Source organism: Mycteria americana, chromosome 2 (assembly GCF_035582795.1).
Source record: "Mycteria americana isolate JAX WOST 10 ecotype Jacksonville Zoo and Gardens chromosome 2, USCA_MyAme_1.0, whole genome shotgun sequence".
Taxonomy (NCBI): Eukaryota; Metazoa; Chordata; class Aves; order Ciconiiformes; family Ciconiidae; genus Mycteria; species Mycteria americana.
The window spans coordinates 13,785,198-13,808,084 of record NC_134366.1 but is presented as its reverse complement, the minus strand read 5'-3'; the positions used below and the strand labels follow the sequence as shown (position 1 = coordinate 13,808,084).

At 33.8% G+C, this 22,887-nt stretch overlaps 1 protein-coding gene across 4 annotated transcripts in view; it reads right to left on the bottom strand.

Moving 5' to 3' along the window:
* The window catches only part of PFKP (phosphofructokinase, platelet), a 48,331-nt gene that overhangs the window by 6,025 nt on the left and 19,419 nt on the right, over nt 1-22,887 (bottom strand). For 2 of the 4 annotated variants that reach the window (XM_075492435.1, XM_075492437.1), the window contains 12 exons: nt 20,716-20,881; nt 19,939-19,983; nt 19,730-19,838; nt 19,198-19,293; nt 17,681-17,773; nt 17,184-17,309; nt 16,525-16,589; nt 15,760-15,829; nt 11,955-12,101; nt 11,010-11,080; nt 10,487-10,574; nt 3,375-3,527 (listed from right to left, as the gene is read on the bottom strand). In XM_075492435.1, the coding sequence (XP_075348550.1) occupies nt 3,375-3,527; nt 10,487-10,574; nt 11,010-11,080; nt 11,955-12,101; nt 15,760-15,829; nt 16,525-16,589; nt 17,184-17,309; nt 17,681-17,773; nt 19,198-19,293; nt 19,730-19,838; nt 19,939-19,983; nt 20,716-20,881 (1,229 nt within the window). Of the gene's footprint in view, nt 1-3,374; nt 3,528-9,410; nt 9,564-10,486; nt 10,575-11,009; nt 11,081-11,954; nt 12,102-15,759; nt 15,830-16,524; nt 16,590-17,183; nt 17,310-17,680; nt 17,774-19,197; nt 19,294-19,729; nt 19,839-19,938; nt 19,984-20,715; nt 20,882-22,887 lie in introns of all 4 variants that reach the window. The other 2 variants (XM_075492438.1, XM_075492436.1) reach the window with 2 other exon arrangements.

The window sequence follows — 22,887 nt, the reverse complement described above, 5'->3', positions numbered from 1 at the left end:
TCTTAGTATTGATTTTAAAATTCACTGCATTCCCAACCATACTTAACAGTTACAGTTTCTTAAAATTAGTCCTGAGCATGTATTGCCCTATTGTTTACTTTCCAATAATGACATCCACATAAACAGAATTCTTTCAAGGACTACTGGAGCTTTTTTTTTTTTTTTAATGTTTTTGGTTTTTCACTAATAGGTACATATTTACTATAAAAAGACTGCAATCTCCACTTGCATCTTACTCTGACCAGCATGAGAAATGTTCTCTATAAAGAGATCTGTTGCTTACATGCCACCAATTAACACCAATATATATTAGGGCTGCCTAAGAGACTTAGCAAATAACAGAGAAAATCTCTAGTGTGGTATGACCTACAAAACTTAGGAAAACATAGAAACTTAGGAACTAGGTTACTATGCATCTCCAGGTTTTACTAATACTCAAGAAGCTATTTGTCAAACTCTCACTTCCTCGAATGAGTTTTTCTACCCTTCAAAATTATTGTAAAGTCATTAGATAATGTATCTTCCTTTCAGAAAGCAAATAATAGAAAGAAAAGTATACTGTTTCCTTCTTTGTCTTAAAAATAAATAGGTTACACCAGACTTGGTGATAAGAAGAATTTTGCAAAACTGATGTACTGTCCCTACACCAGTTCTGTTTCGTAAAAATGAGAAATAAAAGTACCTGGGAAGTTCATCATCTTGAAACCTGAATTATAATGTTAAAAAATCCCTATGCCTTACTGATTTTCTGAATGAGTAACTGCAGATGCTGTAATATTTGAGGTATTTCTGTTTCACAGATATTTACAACCAGAACCTTCATTCAGCTAACTGAAAATAATACTTCAAGCTGAAATTAAGATTGTGAGCAATATGGTCTTTAAATATATACCTAACAGACCACAGAACAAATAATGAATTGATACATGAGAAAACTTAAAAGACTAGAACTTCTAACATCATAAGGTTTAATGCACTGAAGAACTAAAAACAGTGTATGCATTTATTTAGGTCCAGCTACCAAAAAATACATGTAATTTAATTTATACATATTTTATTTATATATTTGCATATGTGCATGTTATGTATCTACAGACACACAGGCACACATATATATACACATAAGCACAGAATTCACATGAATTTATTCAGAATATGGATTGATATTCTGTTATCCTAAGCAGGAAGTATCCCCATAACAAACTACATCACAAAAGCCTACGTTGAACTTCATCAGTTTTTCCAAATGACACTTTCTTTTACCTGTCTTGGATTTTACAGTGTCCTCAAGCACTTTACTTTCCCTTTCCAGATGTGGTTTCATAAGAATTTTTGCACAATACTGGCATCTGGTAAACAGTAACAAATTTATAAAAATCCCCATTACTTTTAATAGTGCCAGATGCAGCACTGAACCAATTTTAACTGATTTTTAAAAAGCTGCCTGGAACTGGACAGATACTATGTGTTTAGCTTATGATATAAAAAATCTTGGCTTTAGACACTGAAGAAATAAATACACATGTGAAGATTTCCTTCATTTTGAGAGACTTAAAAGATCTGTAAATGCCAAGCTTTCTAAAAGTTTTCCAGCTACTGGTAGCAGAATGAAATTTTCTGCCTTTTGAGAAGCTCTAAGTTCTAAGCATGTTCTAAGCTCTAAGTTCTAAATCATTAGTTGCTTTTGGGATTACTCACTTTAGATTTATTTAGAAGGATTTCTATTCTTGACTATACAAGAGACATAGCAGAAACTTTCTACTATTCTTGCTCTCTCAGAATGACTGTGACAGAAATACCCCAATACAAAAACGGCACAGATCGATTTTAAAGAATCATTAATTCATATACTACTCCATAGGCTACAAAGGCCAAAGCTCAAATGCCTGATGCAGGTTTCAGAAATTTTAAACATGGAGGCATGGTGACTCTTTTTAGAGTACTCTTCCGAATTCCATTGCTAGTTGAGCTTCCATATGAACTGAGCCAGCTTTGTGAAAAATCTGATATTCAAACATCAAATCAACAGTGTTCTATTTCTAGCATAAACTAAACATTCTAACCATAGTGAAATTCGATACAACCATTTTTATTTTATTTTTTACTGAGAGCATTACTGAAAGCTGTACAAATCGCAATTAAAATCAATAATAAAAACAGTGAAATAAGAGGAAGCAGCAATATATATGATCATTTTTTTCCCATTGTGTTTTCATGCCACTTTTACAGGTGCATCACTGTTAGAAGTGGTATCAGTCATAATTAGCAGACTTAGCCTGACCTTTATAGAAGTAGGTAAGGGGGAACAGCAGCTAATGGAGTGGTAAAAGTACCTGTGTCCTGCCTATGAACGTATTGCTACAATTTACCCTCACTACATCTTAGGTCATCTTCACCTCAGGGATGCTGTATTGCATCTCCCAAAGACCAAGCCATAATATATTCTGACACAGCTCTTTCAATTATCTACTGGAGCTTTTTCACTCTATATGAATAAATAACACTGTATCAGAGCAGGAAAACAAACCTACATTTCTCAAACCTCTAGATCTCTCTTCTGACTTTCTTGGCGAATTACTTCATAATTAGTTATATGGATTGATAATGAAGGGTTTGATAAAACCCAGAGCTATTCAGAGGTTTACTCATTCATTTGTATTAGACCTCAACTCAGCTCCCTTTGCTGCGGCTACAGCAGACTCAATAGGATAGTAAAGAACTTAAAGATTTCATACAGCAGGTGTACCCGAGGGAAAAAGCTATGGCAGACTAAAACTAGAAAACTAATTTTTCTGACTGAAATAGAAAACATATTCATAGCAAATTTTGGCCTCACACTGTTTCGTTAGCATCAGTGACAGACTTAACTGCTTATACTATGTATGCATTTATATGCACTTAATATATGTTAAGCCTAATGCAGTCTATGGGATTATTCATGTGTTTAGTGTTAACCATGTACTTAAAATGCTCTACTACACTGAGCTCAGTCATTAGCCCGTGCAATAAATGTGGCATTTATTTGCAAAATATGTGCTTTCTTCTTTCACCTAGGTAATGATGAGGAGCTGCGTAAGAAAAAAAAAAACAAAATCAAAGCAAGAAAAATATTTTATTCTCAGTAAAAACAAATGTCCTAAGCACTAATGCAGCAGTCTTGGATAACAAAACAGAGTCCGCAAGAGTTACACATCCAACATAATTGATTTTTATTAGGTTAATCTTTAATCAGTCTTGGAAAACTTCTTAACTATAAAACAAAAAAACCCCCATGGTAAATGAATTATTTTAGAAAACTAGACATTTCAAGGTCTTTAGGTATCCTCATCTTACACATTTTATTGTATTAACTTTTAAAAGATATGCAATCTTACCTCCACAATAGCATTCAAGGCAGTGTCAGCACCAATGCTAAAGTCTGTGCCTGGCACATTGTTGCTAATAGTAGCAGGCACCACACAGATAGGTACGCAAAACTCCTCAAAGCGGGAACGTGCCTCGTGTAGCTGTAGACAACTTTCATAGGCCTGAAGCAGTGGTACAAGTATGAGTGATACATTCCTTGTTTTTGGATTGCTCTGCTAATGACTCCTTGCATGTGATGGTAAATTTGGCTGTCCATTGGCCCAAGTAAATAAAATTGGTGAGATTATTTGGGGAGGATATCCTGTACATACCACAACAGTGCACTGGGGTTGCATTGGCACAATGCTCTTTGAAGAAATGCAGAAGATTAGTGCAAGTTAATATAGAGTGAACGTGAAGTGTGTGCACAGCACAGAGGTCTGAAGCAGTTGGGCAGAAAAAGACAGCATAAAGGTAGACTGGAAATCAATCCACAAGAAACCACTTAAAGAACAAAGTTTGATACATGTTAAGGAGTTTAGAAAGTTAACTAGTAAAACACCTACAACTTGAAGGAAATGCTTAAAGAAAGCTGCTTTTTAAAAACTATGTTATCCTATAAAGTCAAGACACACATCTATTTCCACCAAGAAAAAGAAAAAAGAAGAAAAGTTTTGCCTATGCTTTCCAAGATTCTATCAACATCACACATCTGCTTCTATGCACATAGGCTGGACATAGGCCCAGAAAAAAACAGGAACATGTGCACATGGATGAGTTAATAAAGTTTGCAAGTATAGTTCAAAGATTCTTTAAAAAGCAGCTGTAGGTCCTTGGGAAGATTCCAAACACTACAAAATAAATCACCATGTGAAAAGTATTAGGTGTTCCTAATAGATGTCAAAATACTACTTACAGGTGAAGATTGTGCAGCTGTTTTAAGTCAGTAAACATATTTTTTTGTTACATTATTCCAATTCTTCCTAATCTAAACTAATCAGCATCTCTCATGATGTGTGGCAATTTTTCAAACTGTCTATGTAATGACTCTCCACAAGAAAGCCTGATTACATAGTATGTTATATTTTTCTTAATCTCTTTCTCCCAGAAAGGACTGATGTTCACAAAAGTCTCATCTTTTCAATTTCTCAAATCAGTTCAGAGAAGCAAACTATTGCAGATCAAATTATTAGAAAGCTATCAAGCTATCTCCACAAGTATCTATAGAGTGACTGATTTAAGTAATAACTTAGGAGAAAGTGATGGGAAAAAAATTAACCTGCGAGAGTTCTGCTGTCTAGATTTTTTGCCTAGATAAAGCAGATCCTGTTCAGTGAGAGGACAGGACACATGGCAGTAGGTGCATGAAGTGCAAACTGACTTTCTAAAGTCTATCTCTACTCATGTATTTCGTAAGTGCAAATTTCAATTAAGCTCAGTGCTAGGATGCACTTCCAGTTTAAGTCTCAAATACAGACTAAAAGACTGCACTTTCAGACCTGTAGCTCTAAGAAGCAGTATAGCCAGAAGAGCAACAAATGGATTTTTTTTCTTTTTTTTTTTTTTTTTTTTTTTGAGCCGATGAGACTTCACTGAGAAAATTTCAGTAATTGCCTAGCCCAACTCAGCTCAGTCAGGCTGCTTTGAATTTTTATTTCTACTGAAAAATAAAGACATACACTGAGTTGCAGTGGTTTGGTAAAGGCCACATGGCTTCCTGGAGATCTGCAAAACATGAGTTTCTCTAAAAAGTTTTATATTGAGACTTTTGGGAAACCAAGTTGAAGGGAGATTTAGAGCAACAACTAACACAATTGGTTAGTCTGCATTCATGATACATTAAGATGCAGTTAAGATATGTTTTACTTGCATTAAATATTGCCATTTTATTTGATGCAAGTGATTTCAGCAAACATATCCAAAGACTGTACCTTCACCAAGCATGAGCATTAGATGATTATATGCAACATCTTCGCATCACTGCAGCAAAGCATGAAAATGCTTTCAATAAAGGGTCACTTTATAATTATAAAGGGTAAACAAGTGATTGGTGGTTTTAATAACTGCTTTACAATTATTCTTTTAAATAAGTACTACAGTAAGATCATATAGGAATACTGTACTATGTCAATAAAATGGTTTAATCATTTCACACCCTTTTATTATATTTGTGTTATTAAAAAGGGTATTGACATAACCAAGGATGCTTTATAAATTGCAGTCAAGCAAAGCCTGTGGTTTGTTGACTTCATGTTGATCTAAACGCAAATGGCCATTGAAAGGGATGGATTTACTGCCCTAGCTCCACATCCAGCTGTTGCTAGGACTGAACTGGATGATAATTTAATTGGTTAGCTAGCTTGGCCAGGCTAATTTTCAGCTTCCTAGTTCAGACTAATATGGAGCGACATATGCTAGTACCAGCACTGGGAGGATACAGGAGTCTGTTTTTCAAGGAGAGTGCATGGAGACTGCATTAAGGCAATCTAACTGTAGCTTTATTTGCTCCTCAGTGAGAAAGGGTTTTCTTGTGGCTCTTTGCTATTCTTTTTCTCACAAAAAGAATTGATCAACCTGTACCCCCTTCCCTTTGATGAAAGGAAAAGGCAGATTCTCAAAGAAACACACTAGAGAGTTTCAGCATCTTCCTTTTCCAGGTTCTATTTTTCTCCATCTCTAGCTGATACCTTTTCTTTTCATTTCCCCATTTACTTCTACACCTCCTAAATCAAATGAATGTTCTTCCATACCTTGTTCTGGTTTATTCCTCTTTCCATCAGTTTCCTCTAGCCCATCAGTAGGCTTTGTTTTCAAATTAAGTTTTCACCCTTTCCATTGTCTTTCTATGTTCTGCAGCTGAAAGAGTCTAAGTTTTTATTCATTCTGCTTAATTACAGAGTAGGTTTCTGCTTTTCAGTTCCACCTGCAAAATGTATTGCTAATGCCTCTTTTTGATCAATATTAAGTGATCCAACTGTCATTTAAAAAGAAATTTCTATCCTTCATGGTTATGTAGGAAAAAACCTAACACTTCTTTGTTGTTACATTGCAGAGGTCTGCTATCTGAAATAATATTCTATTCATCTCATGGGATTAGCAACATGAAGATGAGAATATAGGTATTTTTATTATGATAGTTATTTTACTGATGCTTCTTTTTGCAGAAAAGTCAAAGTTCATGTTCTTATTCTGCAATCCTAAACAATTTATTTTGTATATATAATATACAAGTCTTAAGCATACCCTTTTAAGGTACAGAAACCTCCAGCTTTCCTGAGGTATTTTATATTGTGGAGTTTTCATTGACAATTGTTCTAATATTCTGAAAACTGAAGTGAAAAATAGAGCATAAGATAAATTTGAAACACTTCAAAAGACAAACCAAATTCTACTATTCAACTGATTACAAGCCTGTATTTTAAAACAAAAATGGAAAAAATGGAGCATTTCAAGAGGGTCATAGAATCTGTTCTAGAATCTAGATTCTAATTATTGAGAAATGTACCATCCACTATCTATAACTTAGGGAAAAGCACACTGTTGCCTGATCTGTCATTCAGATGTTATGTATTGGTTGGCCTGGTTTTATTGTTTTTCTTTTTAAATGTAGCATCTTAACACATTTTATGTGCAAATTTCTCAAGGTACCATTTACATGCCTTGGCAAGTTTCAAACAACTTAACATTGACAAATGTCTAGTAATGCCAAACACTAACAAGGCCTCATTAGCCAACAGAAACGTACTTACCTTGCTAAAAGTTGTCAAGAACATAGAAGTAAGAACAGTACCACAGAAAAACTAAGTGTGATGACATTTTGGTGTTCATAAGAGGTACTAATCTGAGAACACTGAAAACTATGATGCATTTATTGACCTAATAGTGGCAATAAGAACAAAAATGCTATAAAAAAACCTAGATAAAATGGGCATTCATGCCCATTTGCTACTTTTGTTTACCACAGTCAATTGTATGACTTGTATTGAGTCTATCAGTCACATTTAATAGGGGGCATCATCACTATTCAACCTGATCTGAACACGTAACACAGGAATGAAAGGATACATTTTTCATTATCAGTTTTAGTGAATCATGTTCAAACAATCAGAGCAGAAAACTGGAAAGATACCAAGCAGAAATGTTTCCCCAACACAGAAATCTGCTCCTTCCCCAAAAAAGAGAACAAAACTTAATTTTCCATTGGATTGAATCTAAATCTTGCAAAGCCATTACATTTCATATTTAGAGAAAAATCTAGGCAAAATAAAATGCAAAAACAAGACAAAAACTATTAGTAAAAAAATAAGAGTTTGAAAAGTTTTCAGCTACTGCATTGAAAATATGGAGATACTGACATTTTATTTTCTAATGAAGGTGGATGATATCTAGAAACCTAAATATAAAGCAAAACACAACAACAAGAGAGAGACTGACTAATTTATCCCACTCTACATGAAATAACCTATAAAAAGAAGCCAGTTAGGTAAACAAAGCTTAAGAAGAAAAGAAAAGAAGAAAAGTAGGTGTTATGCACAATCATTTTACTCACCTTAATTTGTGACCAATCATTTTGGAGAGATATTTTTATTTACCAGAACTGGAAACATCAACATTTATAACCTAAGTTGTCTATAAAGAATACGTTCAAGGTAAATTTTAGTTAGCTTACAGTCTTGTTCAAGGCAATAGTTAAGGCAACTGAAATTTCCTAACTGAAGGGTTTATTTTGCTGAAGACAAAAATATTTATATGTTGGCATGGTAAAAAAAAAGCAAACAACCAGGTGAAAATTATGTTAGTTCTCTTGAAGTTGATAGCATTTGAGGAATCCTTCAAATTTCTGAAAATAATATCATTAATTAAAATCTTCAAATACATCTAAGTGATAGAAGAACTGACATTTCGTTTTCAAAAGCAACTTGAAATTCTTTTCCCACTTTACATGAGCACCATGCTTGTTATTTTTCACATTTTAAAATGTAGCTCAATATGTACAATCAGTGAAAAAATTCTACATTTTGGCTCCAACATGGCTGGAGACAAAAAAATCAGAAAGTGGAACTTGTAATATAATATGGTCATTCATTGTAATTCAGTAAGCAAGTTATGAAATAATGCTGTTTCTTCTTTATAAGTGAAAATGTAAATTCAATTTTGAAGACAAATGCTTTATTAGGCCTTTGCTGTGTTTTAAACTATGGACACTCTGCAACTGTATCTGCAATATGTATGTGTCCGTAGATTATGGTGAAAAGAAAAAAAAAAAAAAAGGAAGGAAGTGTAATGTTACTGTTATTGTTTCACAGACAAAATTATGTCAGAATATGTAGAAACAGAATTGCTCTTCTTAGTAGAGGTATGATGGATTAATGCTTCTTAAGTGATTCAGATGAACTGTAAATGTGCATGCCTGACAATTTAATTTGTGTGGTGTTTGACAATGCTCTTTCTATCCAACTGAGTGTACTATTAATCAATCTATTTTTAATGTACATCATATTACTGGATTTCATTTTTTAAAAAATATTTCATATGTCTCAACTCTTTTTTGTAAATTCTGTTTATTAGTAGAATACATGTAATTCCTATTAGTAGAGAAATACGGATCTTACATTCTCTATTAGAGAAATAAAGATGTTACATACATAAATAAGGATCTCCTTCTGAACAGAACAACATTCAGTCAGTGTTTTTTTACAGCTGGGTATACTGATACTTTACATGTAATAGGGATTTTTTTTCCTCTATAGTTCATGAAAATGATCATCAAGTCTAAGCTTTAGGTTTCTTTCTTCCATATACAATAGATATATGCCATCTTATTTTGTAGTTTACAAATTCACAGGTCATTGTAGTTTCAGAGGAAACCTAATGGAAGCATTTGGGATCCTAAACCTTCTCTTTTTTAAATAGGTATAATGAATATGGCTATATCAAGTAACCGTATCGTTTTCCAGATTATATTTCCAAAGTTCTGGTCTATAAAAATATCCAGTTCTAGCCAATTTAGTCAGTTTTAACCAGAACTGCTTTGTTAGTAAGCGCACACACCAGAATAGACTTACATCAGTTATAGTGTTCAGAGCAGTATCTGCACCAATGCTGAAATCTGAACCCGGTACATTGTTGGATACAGTTGCAGGAACCATAACCATTGGAACACAGAATTCGTCATATTTCTCTCGGGCAGCTGACAATTCCAGAAGTCCGAGGTACGCCTGTTGGGCACAGGCATTGGGTGAAAAATTAGGATGAATAAAATAAGGGCAAAGTTGGAATGATAAAATGGAAAGGGCCACAGGGGGAGCCATTTCTACCACAGCACACTTCAGCAAGTCAAAGCATTAACGAACCACTAAAATCTAACACACACACGAAAAAGAAAGCATTAAAAACAGGTACACATTTGAAAACAAACAATAAATAGAACATTCAGTTTCAAGGGAATATATAATTTAGACATAACAAAGTGCTTTGTACATCACAAACATACTGCAAACTAGTTCCCCAATCTTCAGGTATTGTTACGCCTCATTTAAAATCTTAATATTCCTGAACTAGGGCCATGCCTAACAGGTTAGAAAAAGTGGATGATTCATTCCTTATCAAGAAGCAATAAGCATGTTCTTCTCTGGGAAGAGTTGGCAAAATACTTTCCTGAATCAAGATTTCAAAAATTTATTATTTTGGTAAAATGAAATGAACATGAAATACAGAAAAAAAAAGAAAATACTTCTCTAGATCAATTACAGATTTTGAAATGCACTATGTGAGAAAGAGTGGCTTAAATAAGGGACCACAGTGCAATTACTACTAAAGGTCAAGAACTTCTGGAAGTATGTTCTAAGTATTGATACAGCATAGACTGGAACTTGCACTGCTGAAGCCATTTTGGTTTTTTTAATACAAAAATACTATCATGCTATCTCACCTTATTTATCCATTTAGCACATCCTGTTTTGCAGCTACTAGTTGCTGTCTTGAATGTCAGCTTTCCACAGAATCAGAGATTGACAATACTTCTGATCCTAAACACTATTTGTATTGTGTATCAAATATAGCTATAACCAAATGCACTTTACATGAAGATTGGGTAAAAATTAAAATGGTCTACTTAGACATATTAGACATTTCAGTGTACCTCAAATCCTCCAATAACCATAAGGGCATTAATGTTGTTAGTGCGCATCTGGTCAGCAATCTTCTCCAAATATTTTGCAGGAAGAGTACTATAAATTATTAAACCAAAAGAAAAATAAAAACAATTTACAGACTCTGCAGCAATAAGAACTAATTACTAAGCTGAAAAGGTAAACTGAGCACGCAATGCAATATTTTTCATTTTACGTATTTATCCATACAAATAATTCTCCCTGACAACCATTAAGGAATCATGTCAACTGTACGGAAACTATAGGTTTGCAATCCTTTTAAGTGTAAGGACCCCAGAAAATTTTTAAGTTGAGGTCCTGACTTCGATTTTTGTTCTCTCTTCAGAGCTGGTACAGTACTATAAAGATAGTCAAGCTGGAACATAACGATTTTAAAAAGAAAAAAGATTGAGAACTTAAAACATTCTCTGGAAGGAAAAGAGCATGGAATCATACACTGGTTATACAAAATACTAGAATTCATCATATCAGTTGGCAAAATATTGATGTTACCGTTTTGTACCAAGAATTGATCCTCCTTGACCAGTCCAGCCTCCAACATCTCCCCAGCTGATTTCCTTTATCTTTGAATAAAAGTAAAAAAGGAGGTTCTGTTAAGTAATTATCCAATTACTTCTCTTGACATGCAGCAAACACCAGGTACTACTTAATGTAAAGCTGTTGGAACAAGTTATTGGGCACAGACAGCACCAAAAATGAACTTGGCAAAGAAAGAAAACAGCATCAAGAGGTTAACTTAATTTCTCTTGAATTCTTACCAATCCCTTTCCATTCTGTCTATTTGTTCTTTCTTCCTCCAGATCATGATGAAACCTGCCTCCTTGTTTCATATCATGATCCTATTTTCACATCCTCTCCTACTGAATGTGAAACAGAAAAATCTAAACCTAGGTCTTTGAAGTTAGTTTTGGGACCTACGGCTCCAGCTAGGTGTAGAAATCGTAAGTCTTGTATCCAGTTTCTCCTCAGTATACCAACTGATGCTTAGCATATAAAACAGGGGAACAGAAGAATTTAACTCACTGGGAGGGGCAAGGGTAGGGGGAGCTTCCTCCCTCAACAAGCACCACTGCAAAATTTCTTATAGCAAAGGAGCACAAATGCAAAACCCATCGCACAGAATCAGCGATTCTTCTGTTATTCTGTGGAAAACCTATCATATGCTAAACACTGACCAAAATTTGAAAGTAGGATTCATCTGAAGTAATTTTGTAATTCTGCAGCATGTGATTAGCAATACCTAAGATAAATTAATCTATAGACTTGAATAGTTGAGAAATACAGTTACAATTTGGGTTTTATATATCTTTATGAAACAACTTACAGAATCAGTTCCCACAATAGTTATGACAAAACATACCTTCTAAGAACATAAACAAAGGTGGTGGTATGGGATGGGGTACATACTACTATGTAATCCACACATGTAATACTGACCTTCCCTCTAGCAAAACCTTCAAATCCATCAATGACAGCAAACATTTTATGGCCTTCAGTTATGCCAACTCTCACTGCAGCCCTCACTGCAGCATTCATTCCAGCTGCAGGGGCACCAACATTTAAAACTGCCACATTAAAATTAGTCTGCAAGAGAAAAATAATATTTAATAAGCACTTCAATTTCTACACCATGGTTAATTTGTCCATCGTACACAGTTGCTAAATACTGGAATGTAGGAAAGGAAATTTCAAAGCCCCTAAAACCATCTAAACGTTAAAGTTAACTATAAGATACATACACATATTTCCCCATTTGCAGAATATCACATACAAACAAAGTTTTAAAAAAGAATGTTTGTTTTTAAATAAGACTTTATCACATTTTTCATTTGGTTTGCAGGTTAAGTTATTCAGGTTTTTATGTTCTAGCTCAGCTAGGTTCAAGAAACATAAAATACCCTGCATTATTCAACCAGTTTCATGTTATCAAAGCAGTAGTTTTTTGCAAAAACACCCAGAATATCCAAGAAAAGAGTAGGAACTGATTCTAGCACCATAGCTAGGTGTATGTATCATCAGTACCATGCAAAGCGGAACAGACGACAACTTTTAAATTAAAGTATCGGCCAGGTTTTTAGAGCAGCTGACAATATAGTAGTAAACAGGAGCACTCAGCATCTTTCACAATACCATATATTTTCAGATTATGGCAGTTTTTAAAGCATTTCCTAACAACTCAAAGTAACTGTGCTTATACACAGTGTCTCCCCAAGTTTAATGAGTATCCCAGGTAAGTGGTTAATGTACTGAAATGGAAAAGTCTGAGATATCAAATATACATTTGTAATTTAAACCACAGGCAATATAAGAGAGAAGGTTCTATTTAAAACATAACATGAAATAATAAATATTTTGGTGTATAATGTCTATTCCATACCTATGCATTTAGTCCCCATTTGTATTGCTTTGTTATCAGTTGTACTCTAGATAAAACAACTACATCTAAATGGATGTTAGCATTACAGACTGAACAACACAAGTGGCCAAAATCACACAATCTAGCTACAAAATATATTAAAAACTTCTGTCTTGTTACAACAGACCCAACTTTAAAACCACAACAGCTTTCAAATTAAGAACACTTTCTTCAACAGAATTACTAGTTTATACTGATACATCCAATATCATTCAGATCATGGATTCTTTCCCAGAGGAAAAAACTTCAATACTTGCATTAAAAAGAAAAATATAACAGAAAAATTACTCATAAATGTGCACTGTAAGGGTAAAAAAAGCAAGAGTTCTACTGTGTAGCTAGTAAGCATCTTTGGATTAAATTTTAACTGCAAAACATGAAATGCAGATCTTCTGTACATGAAGTATTTCCTTGAAGTGAAAGGCTTATCTCCAGATAAATCACAGGCCACTGTCTTTGATTAAGAAACAGTCAGCTAGTATAAATCAATAGTTTCACTGACATCAATAAGTGTTGATTTACAACACATACAAATATAATCCATTATCAAAACATGAAGAAGGCACTGCAATTTATTGATTTTGCTTTATTTTTACAGCTTTGAAATTAATACTGAGAGCAAAATATAAGTAAAGAATTAAAACTTTACATGCCTGACCTTTGGGAAAGTTTAACCACTCTGTATGAATTTAGCAAACAGAATTTAAATGATAGCAAATTATGTAAGCAAAATGCAAGAAAACTTGACAGTCTGAGCTTATGCACTAAAATTCATCATGCTTTAGGTCAGCTGGATGACCTTAAATTGTTTATAACTATTAACATGACAGAATTGTAACAATTCAGTACTGCAGAAGAGCTAGAAGTTATTAGCTTTGTCCTGGAAGATGGGAATACAAAACAAAAAAACAGAACAGTTGTTAGGTAATGATCATGGAATCTCTTCCAATTAAAAAAAAAAAAAAAAAAGAAAGAAGAGAAAGAAGAGAAAGAAGAGAAAGAAGAGAAAGAAGAGAAAGAAGAGAAAGAAGAGAAAGAAGAGAAAGAAGAGAAAGAAGAGAAAGAAGAGAAAGAAGAGAAAGAAGAGAAAGAAGAGAAAGAAGAGAAAGAAGAGAAAGAAAAAGACCCAAACCAAAACATATGTGGTTTCTTTTTTAGCTCTGGCACAATGAAAGGATTGTAGAAAAATGCAAAGGAAACACAAGCAGCAAAATATATCTGTGCAGCAACACTGCTGAAGCAGAGCATTCAGTAGGCTCTAGTGATCTGATCAGCTTGGCCTTTTCATCAATTCCTGTGACATGCACATTTCATTTACTTTTTAATTCCCATCCAACCCCTTTTATTGAAGCACACAGATTTGGCTAGTGTGGTCAAATCCAAGTAGTTAATAATTACAAGTGGCCTACATTTCCTTCTAATGTCATCCATCACAAAAAGATATGGCAAAACTATTTTAAAACAAAATACAAAAGCCCAATGCTAACAGTCCTAAATTTGCATTGATATATATGAAAAAAAAGCCAAACACACACCTGATCTGGCAAAGCAAATGTTGAATATCCACCAAAAAAATCCTGAATTCTTTGATCTCTTGAAGGTCAACCTTAGGTCCTTAATTTTTTTTAAAAAATTACCATTTTGGCAGGTATATTTGAAATAACTTTGGTCTATATACTTACTTTTACTTATGTTTAGGCAAAAGTAAAAGTGTAATTTAAACTAGAGTTATTTTATCATATGTCCTTGAAAGCTTCTACTATGACTTTTCATTTGTAACCAAGTTTCCTTTATGTGTGAAGTTTTCCATGACATATTACACAGTAATTTTTGTCAACTAAATGGCTAGTTGTGATTATGTTACTTGCTATCTGCACAATTTCCAAACAGATGTCAGCTATTCAAATGAACTTTTCCTATTTTTGATGCAATTTTTCTCCTTAATAATATTGAGATGATACTATTAATCATTACTCAAATATTTAATTGGAATTAAAAAAAAAAAAATAATCAAAGAAACGTAACAGTAACATAATCATGCAAATAAGGTAACAAATCATCACAAACCACAATTAAAAAAGGAATTAAACAGTGAGGTGACATAGTCACCAACTATGGTCAAAACCAGAATTATTCAGTAAACCATTAATGAAAACAAAAAAATCCTGTCTGAAATTGTTTGCACACAACATTTTGTGTCTACTTCCTAATAAATCCGAATTTCCTCTTATACACAACTTACAAACTACAAAGAAAAGAAGAACTAAATGTCCACTGCTGTATTATGCACAGTGACTTATTAGATCAGGTAAACATGATGCATCTGTCTTCACTATTCTATCACATGAATTCCTGGACTTACCCCTGTTCTTGAGAAGTTTTGCCCTTCAAAAGGAAGGGCTAGAATTCTTTTATATTGAATCTTCCTTCTTTATCCTGAGATTTTTAGATTCTTAATCATGATTACATCACCTTTCCTTCTCTACATGTTAAGGAACAGAGGGCCTAACAGTAACTATTAGGACCAGACACTATAGCAATTGGGACCAGACATATATCCAAGACAGAAAGAAACTGTCTAGCAGGAAATTTTCTAGTTAGAATGGTATTTCACTTTTAAAAAAAATTTTAGTTATTATTAGAATAAAGTTGTGTGTTGCAAGCATCTTTCTGCCACTATAATATTTAATTAATTTTATAAAATATCCTATGGCATAGGTTTGAAGAGAGTATTAAGGCGGGATGAGGGGGAGAGAAGAAGAAAAACACTATTTGTTAAGATACCCCAAAAGCAGACATACATTGCACGCTCAAAAAACCCCTTACCTTTGGAAGCTCAGCATCTGGTTTTTTGTGCGACAGTAATTTATAAGTGTTAAGGTTGTTTTCAAAGCTCCTAAATAAATAAGTAAAGAAGATAAGTAAATTTTTCAACTCATTTTAAAGAAACACTTGAATTTTTCCGAAAATTTTAAAAACGGGTATGTAGTATTTGGACCAAAGTTATTACAAATGCAAATCACAATAAAAACTGGAAATGAGAGAACACTGGAAAATATTCAATCCTGTAAGATAATAGTGAGAAAATATACAATAACTATAGATGGCAAGTGAGTTTTATAGATTGTTGATAAAGCATTTTATTATGAAATGACTTGAAACAGAAAATGCTGTGTTGACACATATGAGTGCAGAATGTCTCCCTCCAACATTACTGTTGGAAAACTACCAGCTACTTACAAACAATCGCACAGGATTGGCCTCAAAATCTTGAGTAAACAAACATATAGTTGCTACCAGTCAGCTCATACAACACAGCAGCTCTTTCCTTTGTGACTAGTTATGTTAGTATCAGTCACTAGCCTGACACAGTACTGAACTACAGTTTTCTTTGTTTTGCATGTTTTTATGAAGATAAGAATTTAAATTATTCTATTTAAGCAATTCTTCTTCTGTCTCCCCAATTATCCTCAAATACATAAAACCATATGGATATTAAATTATTTAAAATAAAATGTCAAGTGCCAGCAGAACAGCAAAGCAATTCAGCTTTTCTAGAGCAAATAAATTGATACAAGTTATTGGCCATACCTTCCACGAAGCCTCACAGCCTCAACAAATCTTCCCTCATCCATGGCTTTCTGGACTTCTTGAGTCTTGAAAAAACAAATTGATTACTCAATATGTTTAAAAAACACAGGAAGTTGATTATTTAATATATTCCAGTAAATAGAACATTCTGAAATAGCTTTCCAAAGTGAAAAAAGAAATATTGACATTTCATTAATTTATGAGCTACCTCTTATTATAGCATAAATTACAGTGGACAGAAGAACAAAGTAGAAGCAGACACCTAAAGCCTTCGGGGGGGGGGGGGGGGGGGGGAGGAGGGATCTATTTTGCATTTTCTTTTTTCAGTTTAAGCTGAACAGTTTTAGTGCAGAAACCTGACTGTTGTGTATGACGTGTAAATGCATGCAAGCATCTGAAGAATTTGTTGCAGCACTAAAAAGAGAAGAAGATCTGAGATGAATTTTAAAACAAATTAAATTTTTTGTTTGTTTGTTTGTTGGTAGTTCGCAAATAAGTAATAACACATAGAGAACACACATGAAGTTCATTGTTCCCCAATGTGGGGAATTGCTGCACACATTCCCATCAGTGTTTTAATGACAACAGACAATTATTGTACACAGTGGTCTCTTGTAGTTAATGAATAACTATAAATCGGCATTTTGCCAGAAACTCACCATCTGCACACACTCCATCAAAGGCAGACGGACAGCCTGGTTTCCAGACAGGGACACAACACAGGCAGGGGTAGCTGGAGTAGCTTCTAAAAGGGCAAGCACAGCTTCCACACCCATACGACTTGCCTGAAAATAGATAATGATTGAATGTTCAAGCAAGCACTTAAAAGCACAAGGCCTCCAATCCCAGAAATGGCCACGATTTCTCTGTAAATCAAGCTGAAACCAATTATTCCTTGGTAGGTGAAAATGTCACAAGCTGTTTAATACTATTAAGTACGGGTGATTGTTCTTGCAGCTTTGCTTTTTAATCCTAATATAGATTCCTTTACACGAAGTGCTTCACTATTCTGAATTTGAGCTATTCAGACAGTTAATGCGAGATAATAACTGGATTTGTCAAGTTAATCAGGTAAAGAACTACCCCACCCCCAAATTAATAATCAAAATGTAGTTGTACCATGTGGTGCCATGAGTAATATTTTAGGTTCACTCACCAAAATTCTGTCAAAAGCTGAAGGGGTTCCACCTCTTTGCACATGACCCAAGATAGTTACTCGGGTGTCAAAACCGAGCCGCTGAACCACAAGCTGAAAAGAATTTCAAAATACAGTGGTTTTATTATCATCATTATTTTATATACACGTGTTAGCATTACTCTGCTTTACATGCTGTTGGAATAACAAAATTCTACATATATGTTAGTATGTCAACGGTAACGAAAACACTACAAAAGTTAAACCAGTCTTTAGTTTATCCCTAACCTAGAACCAAACTCCAGGTTCCTAATCTAAAGGAACATTTTAGTTATTAATGGCAAAACAGTGGCTTAGATTGCAATGCTTTAACTGAAGTTATAATGGCTTCATTATGCACAGTTCTCAGCCTTATAAAAACAGGTCTAAACATTATAATCAGAATACTTGAAAGAAGTTCAATTACAGTGTTTTATTCACTTCATGTTTCATCTATGTGCAAGATTACACAACCCAAAAGATTCTGAGCAAAACTTCAGTGAAGATGACTTCTAACCTTAATTGATGAGGCTTTTAAAACTTGCAGTAAAAATTATAATAAAACTATGTCACTCAGTCAGATTTTCTTTCCATTTCCTGTTACATATCAAATCTAGTCACAGACAGACATCTTTTATTAATACATCTTCACTGAACACATAAGGTTAGGAATAATTAATGGATACCGTAAAGCAGAAAAAAAATTTAGAAGTTATTTACAAAATCTTCTATCCCTGGTATTTATAGTTTTTGAATGTTTTAACTGGCTGAAATTTGTAGCAAGCAAGTAATGTTTCTTCCATAAATGCATAATAGCTATCTGCTCTATGTACACTTAAGATCGCTCGGTGTGAAATTTTACTTTGTAAAACTGCAATTCTAAATTAAGAGTCAAAGATTACTCTCAAACTGACAGCTATGGAAAACAAAACTTCATAGTCACAGATAAAACCTAGGTAAAGTCAAAGTGTCATAGTTCCTTCCTGCCAATGACTATTTTCCAACTTCTTTTCTTAAGAGACCCTTTCCAAGAAAAGCAGAATAATTTCAGCTCAAATGTTTTTCTTAATCTTAGACACCAATAAAATTTTTGGCAAAGCAACCATTTAGAAAAAAGTGACAAGACTTTGTCCAAAATAGACAGTATTATTTCAGTGTGAGACAGACCATTATTAAAATTTTACAAGAAATACAAAGTAAAATAGGATTATAATTACTGATTTGAGCTGATTTCAGACTCTCTACCCATGAAGTAGGTGTTTTGGACTGTTGTCTTATTTTACAAGGAGAAAAGGTTCTAATTAACAGCCACTGAAATAATTCCCCCTTAAGTGGACTATGGTTTCTGATAATAAAGCTCATATATAAAATACAAACAGCAAGCTGTGTGATAAGCTACTTTACAGGAACAGATTTACTTTACAGAAATGTTATTGTCAGTAACAAGCCCCATTTTAAGAACAAAACAGAAAGTGCATCATAAGGATGTTGACACTTACATCCTTAACCTTCTCTGACGTTATAGGTTTGTTGTGGCAATCAATAGCTCCTTCAGCTACAATAATAATATTCAGCCTTTTCTTTCGTGCACGATTCTATAATAAAAATAAAAACACATCCATATAATAAAAAAACTGAAAGAAATTTGCAGCACAATTTTATAGTCAATTGCTATACATTAAGCTGCTAGGATTTAAGGAAATATTTCTTAGACTTGATCACTTCAGAGTTCTCACACATTTTATCTTCATACAGGTGTTTTCATTGATTAAGTGAAATGTCTTATATCAAATTAATGAGGAAAGGTACGCATACTGCTATAAAGGAATAGTTTTATGTAATCCCTAGAGTAGGTCATATAATTCTTTAAAACAATCGCAGAATGCAGGAAAAGAACTGTAAGATCAAATAGCACTATCCGTGACACCAGAAGCAAAGACTTGCTGAAAGTCCTGATCACTGTTTAAATCACTGTTTTCAAACAAACATCTGCAAAGATGGCAGGAAATCCCAAACATAGTAATAGATTACCTCTGAAAGTTTAACACACATTGAATCTTCCCATCCTTCTTCTGGTGGGTATTCAGGAATAAATACCCAATCTGCACCACAGGCTAAGGCACTAACAAGAGCTAGATACCTAATAAACATAACAAATGATTAGACATTTATGGTTCACTTTTCTTGATCTTTCATAATTATATCTGTATGAGACACAAACTGCTGAAGACAATACATACCCACAGTGTCTCCCCATAACCTCCAGAACAAATGTCCTCTGGTGGCTGTAAAAATAAGAAAACAAATTAAACTGTAATACTGCAAATCAAAAATCTAGTCCAAATTCTTGAAATAAGAACCTGATATCAGGAAATAGCCTGTGTTTACCATGCTTACCAAACACAGAATTAATTAGCAAAATAGAAGGCTGTATTAAATGACGTATTTAAAATTATGTATCTTCCAACACATAATTCATTTTCACTACTACTTTCTTCTAAAACATGTAAGGGCAGTTTAGAGAGAAGAGGTGAACATTTACTAGAAATGTAAATGATGCAGACCCATAGTTAAGAACTGTAATGATATAGCTGGATTTAAAAATAATAATAATAATAATAATTTAATTGCTTAAATTTTACCTAGGGAAAGCTTACATACAAACAGATGCTGGATCTTCTCTAGAAGAGTATGTCTGGGAAAGACTAAAAACATATTAAAAAACCAAAGCCTGCCTCTAAAGCTGATGCAGCCTCTACAATCAGATGCTTGAAGTGCTGCCATGACAGGAATGATGGAAAAGCAGTTACTAAGAAGAAAAGAAAACTGAGACACTTGAAAGATGCAGCCAAAAAGAGCTTTTATTCCCACTCTAGAAACATTACAAATACCAGTTACCTAACTACTATTTAAAATTAACTTATATCCTCCACTATTGTATGGCAATAGGAAACTTCAGATTTGAAGCATAAACAACTGTGTATTTGTTATAGTTTTCTATAATATGCACAATTTACCTTTGAGCAGTGGTCATGATGGCATCCACAACTTCAATGATTCTGTGCAAGGCTGAGTCAGTACCTATGGTCATATCAGTGCCACAGAAGTCATTGTCTATGGATCCAACCATTCCCACAATGTTAAGGTAAGCATATTTCTTAACAGCCTCTTCATCAATCTTTCCTGTAAAGAAGTATCCAGAGAAAGAGCTGCAAGATTTTTTTTTAAAAAACATTTTAGACATATTGCTTGGGTGCTCTATAGTTGTAAATTAAACATATCCAAAAATTAAACTATGTTTAGATATTTTAGGTAACAAGGTTAGTCAAAACTACAAACAAAAGCCAATCAAACAACCAAACAAAAGAATCCTACATAGAACTCCTTACACTAAGGAAAGAAACAAGAGCTTTTCAGTCCATTTCAGTGTCAACAGATTATCAAGTTTTGTAACCAGCCTTAAAATTGATGGTTTGGATTTAACCAATAGCATTCACATTGTAGTCTCAGTGTATGACATGCCATGAAGAAGTAAAAGGATGCAAACTGGATGTGATTATGGGCATATGTAAACAATCAAAAACCAGCATTAAACTTTTGAAGACTTCTCTTCTGCAACACTGAAAGGCTCTGATTTCATGATTAATAAGCAAATAGAATAGAAAAACTCCGATTCTAAGTCTTAGTCTGTGTCTCCCAAAACATCAGTGAAAATGCTGAATCATCCAAGAGTTCTAAAGGATCTCAAGGATGAAATACCTTAGCACTTAAGTGCTTAAAACTACCTTAGTATCTGTGGATGAGATGGTAGTAAATATAATGCCAAATTTTTAATATAGGATTCAAGAACTATATATCAGTGTGTTTAATGTCTATACTAGAGAAAATAGTAGCAACCATAATGAAAAATATAACTAATGTCCATAAAGATAAATACAGCATTCTGAAGAAGAATCAAAATGTTTTCTATGAATATATACCATGCATTACAAACCTTTTCTATAGTTCCAAAGGCGACTTAATCATATGAATAAGGGATATCTGGTTGACATATTCTACTTAGATTTCCAAAAGCCATTGACAAGGTCTGTCCTCAAAGGATTTTGAGGAAACTAAGTAGCCACAGCATAAGAGAGAAGGCTTTTGCGTAGAATAAATAATGGGAAACAGAGGGTAAAAAATACAAAACAGAGGGCAGTAGTAAATGCAAGTTCTTGTATCTGAGGAAGATAACCAATGGAGTTCTACAGGGATCTGCACTGTTCAACATACTCAGCAATAACCTAGAAAAGGGAATGAACAGTAAGGTGCCAAAGTTTACTGATCAAAATGAATTATTTGGGTTCTAAAGGTGTGGAATGACTGAGAAGAAATGAAGACGACTAGCAAGACACAGTGAGCAGTAAAGTATCAGATGGAATTCATTGTAGATAAACGTAAACTAATACACATGAAAAATGTACCCTAACATCAAAAACAAAATAGTGCTATTTTCAGCATAATGATATAATAATGCTGTTTTCATTAATAAATCAGCTTCAATGCTCTATAGCAGTCCAAAAAAAAAAAAAATTAGAAAATATTAGGAAAAGAACAGAGAACAAAACAAAGTTAATTATACTACTGTGTAGATCCATGGTTTGCCCTCATCTTGAATACTGGGTGCAGTTGTGGTCCTCCCCACCTCAAAAAGGACATGGTAGAACTGGAAAAGGTTCAGAGAAGGGCAACAAAGATGATCAAAGGTATAGAACTTACATATAAGGAACAACTAAGCAAACTAGGACTCTTCCATCTAGAAAAAGCGATGGTGAAGGGAAAATAAGACAGCTGTAAATCTCGAGTGGCATGCAGAGAGGAAGCAGGATTGATCATTCACTGTTTGTTCTAACACAAAAATTATAGGACATCAAATGAAACGAGAAGCCAGCAGAATCAAAATAAACAGAAGTAGAAGATTCTTCACAATCTCCATCATTCAGTGAAGCTGTATAACTCCTTGCTACACAAAGTTTTCAGCAAAATTCTGAATGCTTTCAAGGAGACTGTTTACATTCATGGAAGAGAAATTCATTAAGGACTGCTAACAGCATCTTGTTCAGGAAGTCCTGAAGACAGAAATGGATGGGACCTGTCAGAGTAGTTATATATTATGAATAACATATAGCAACCACACAGCATTATTTAGG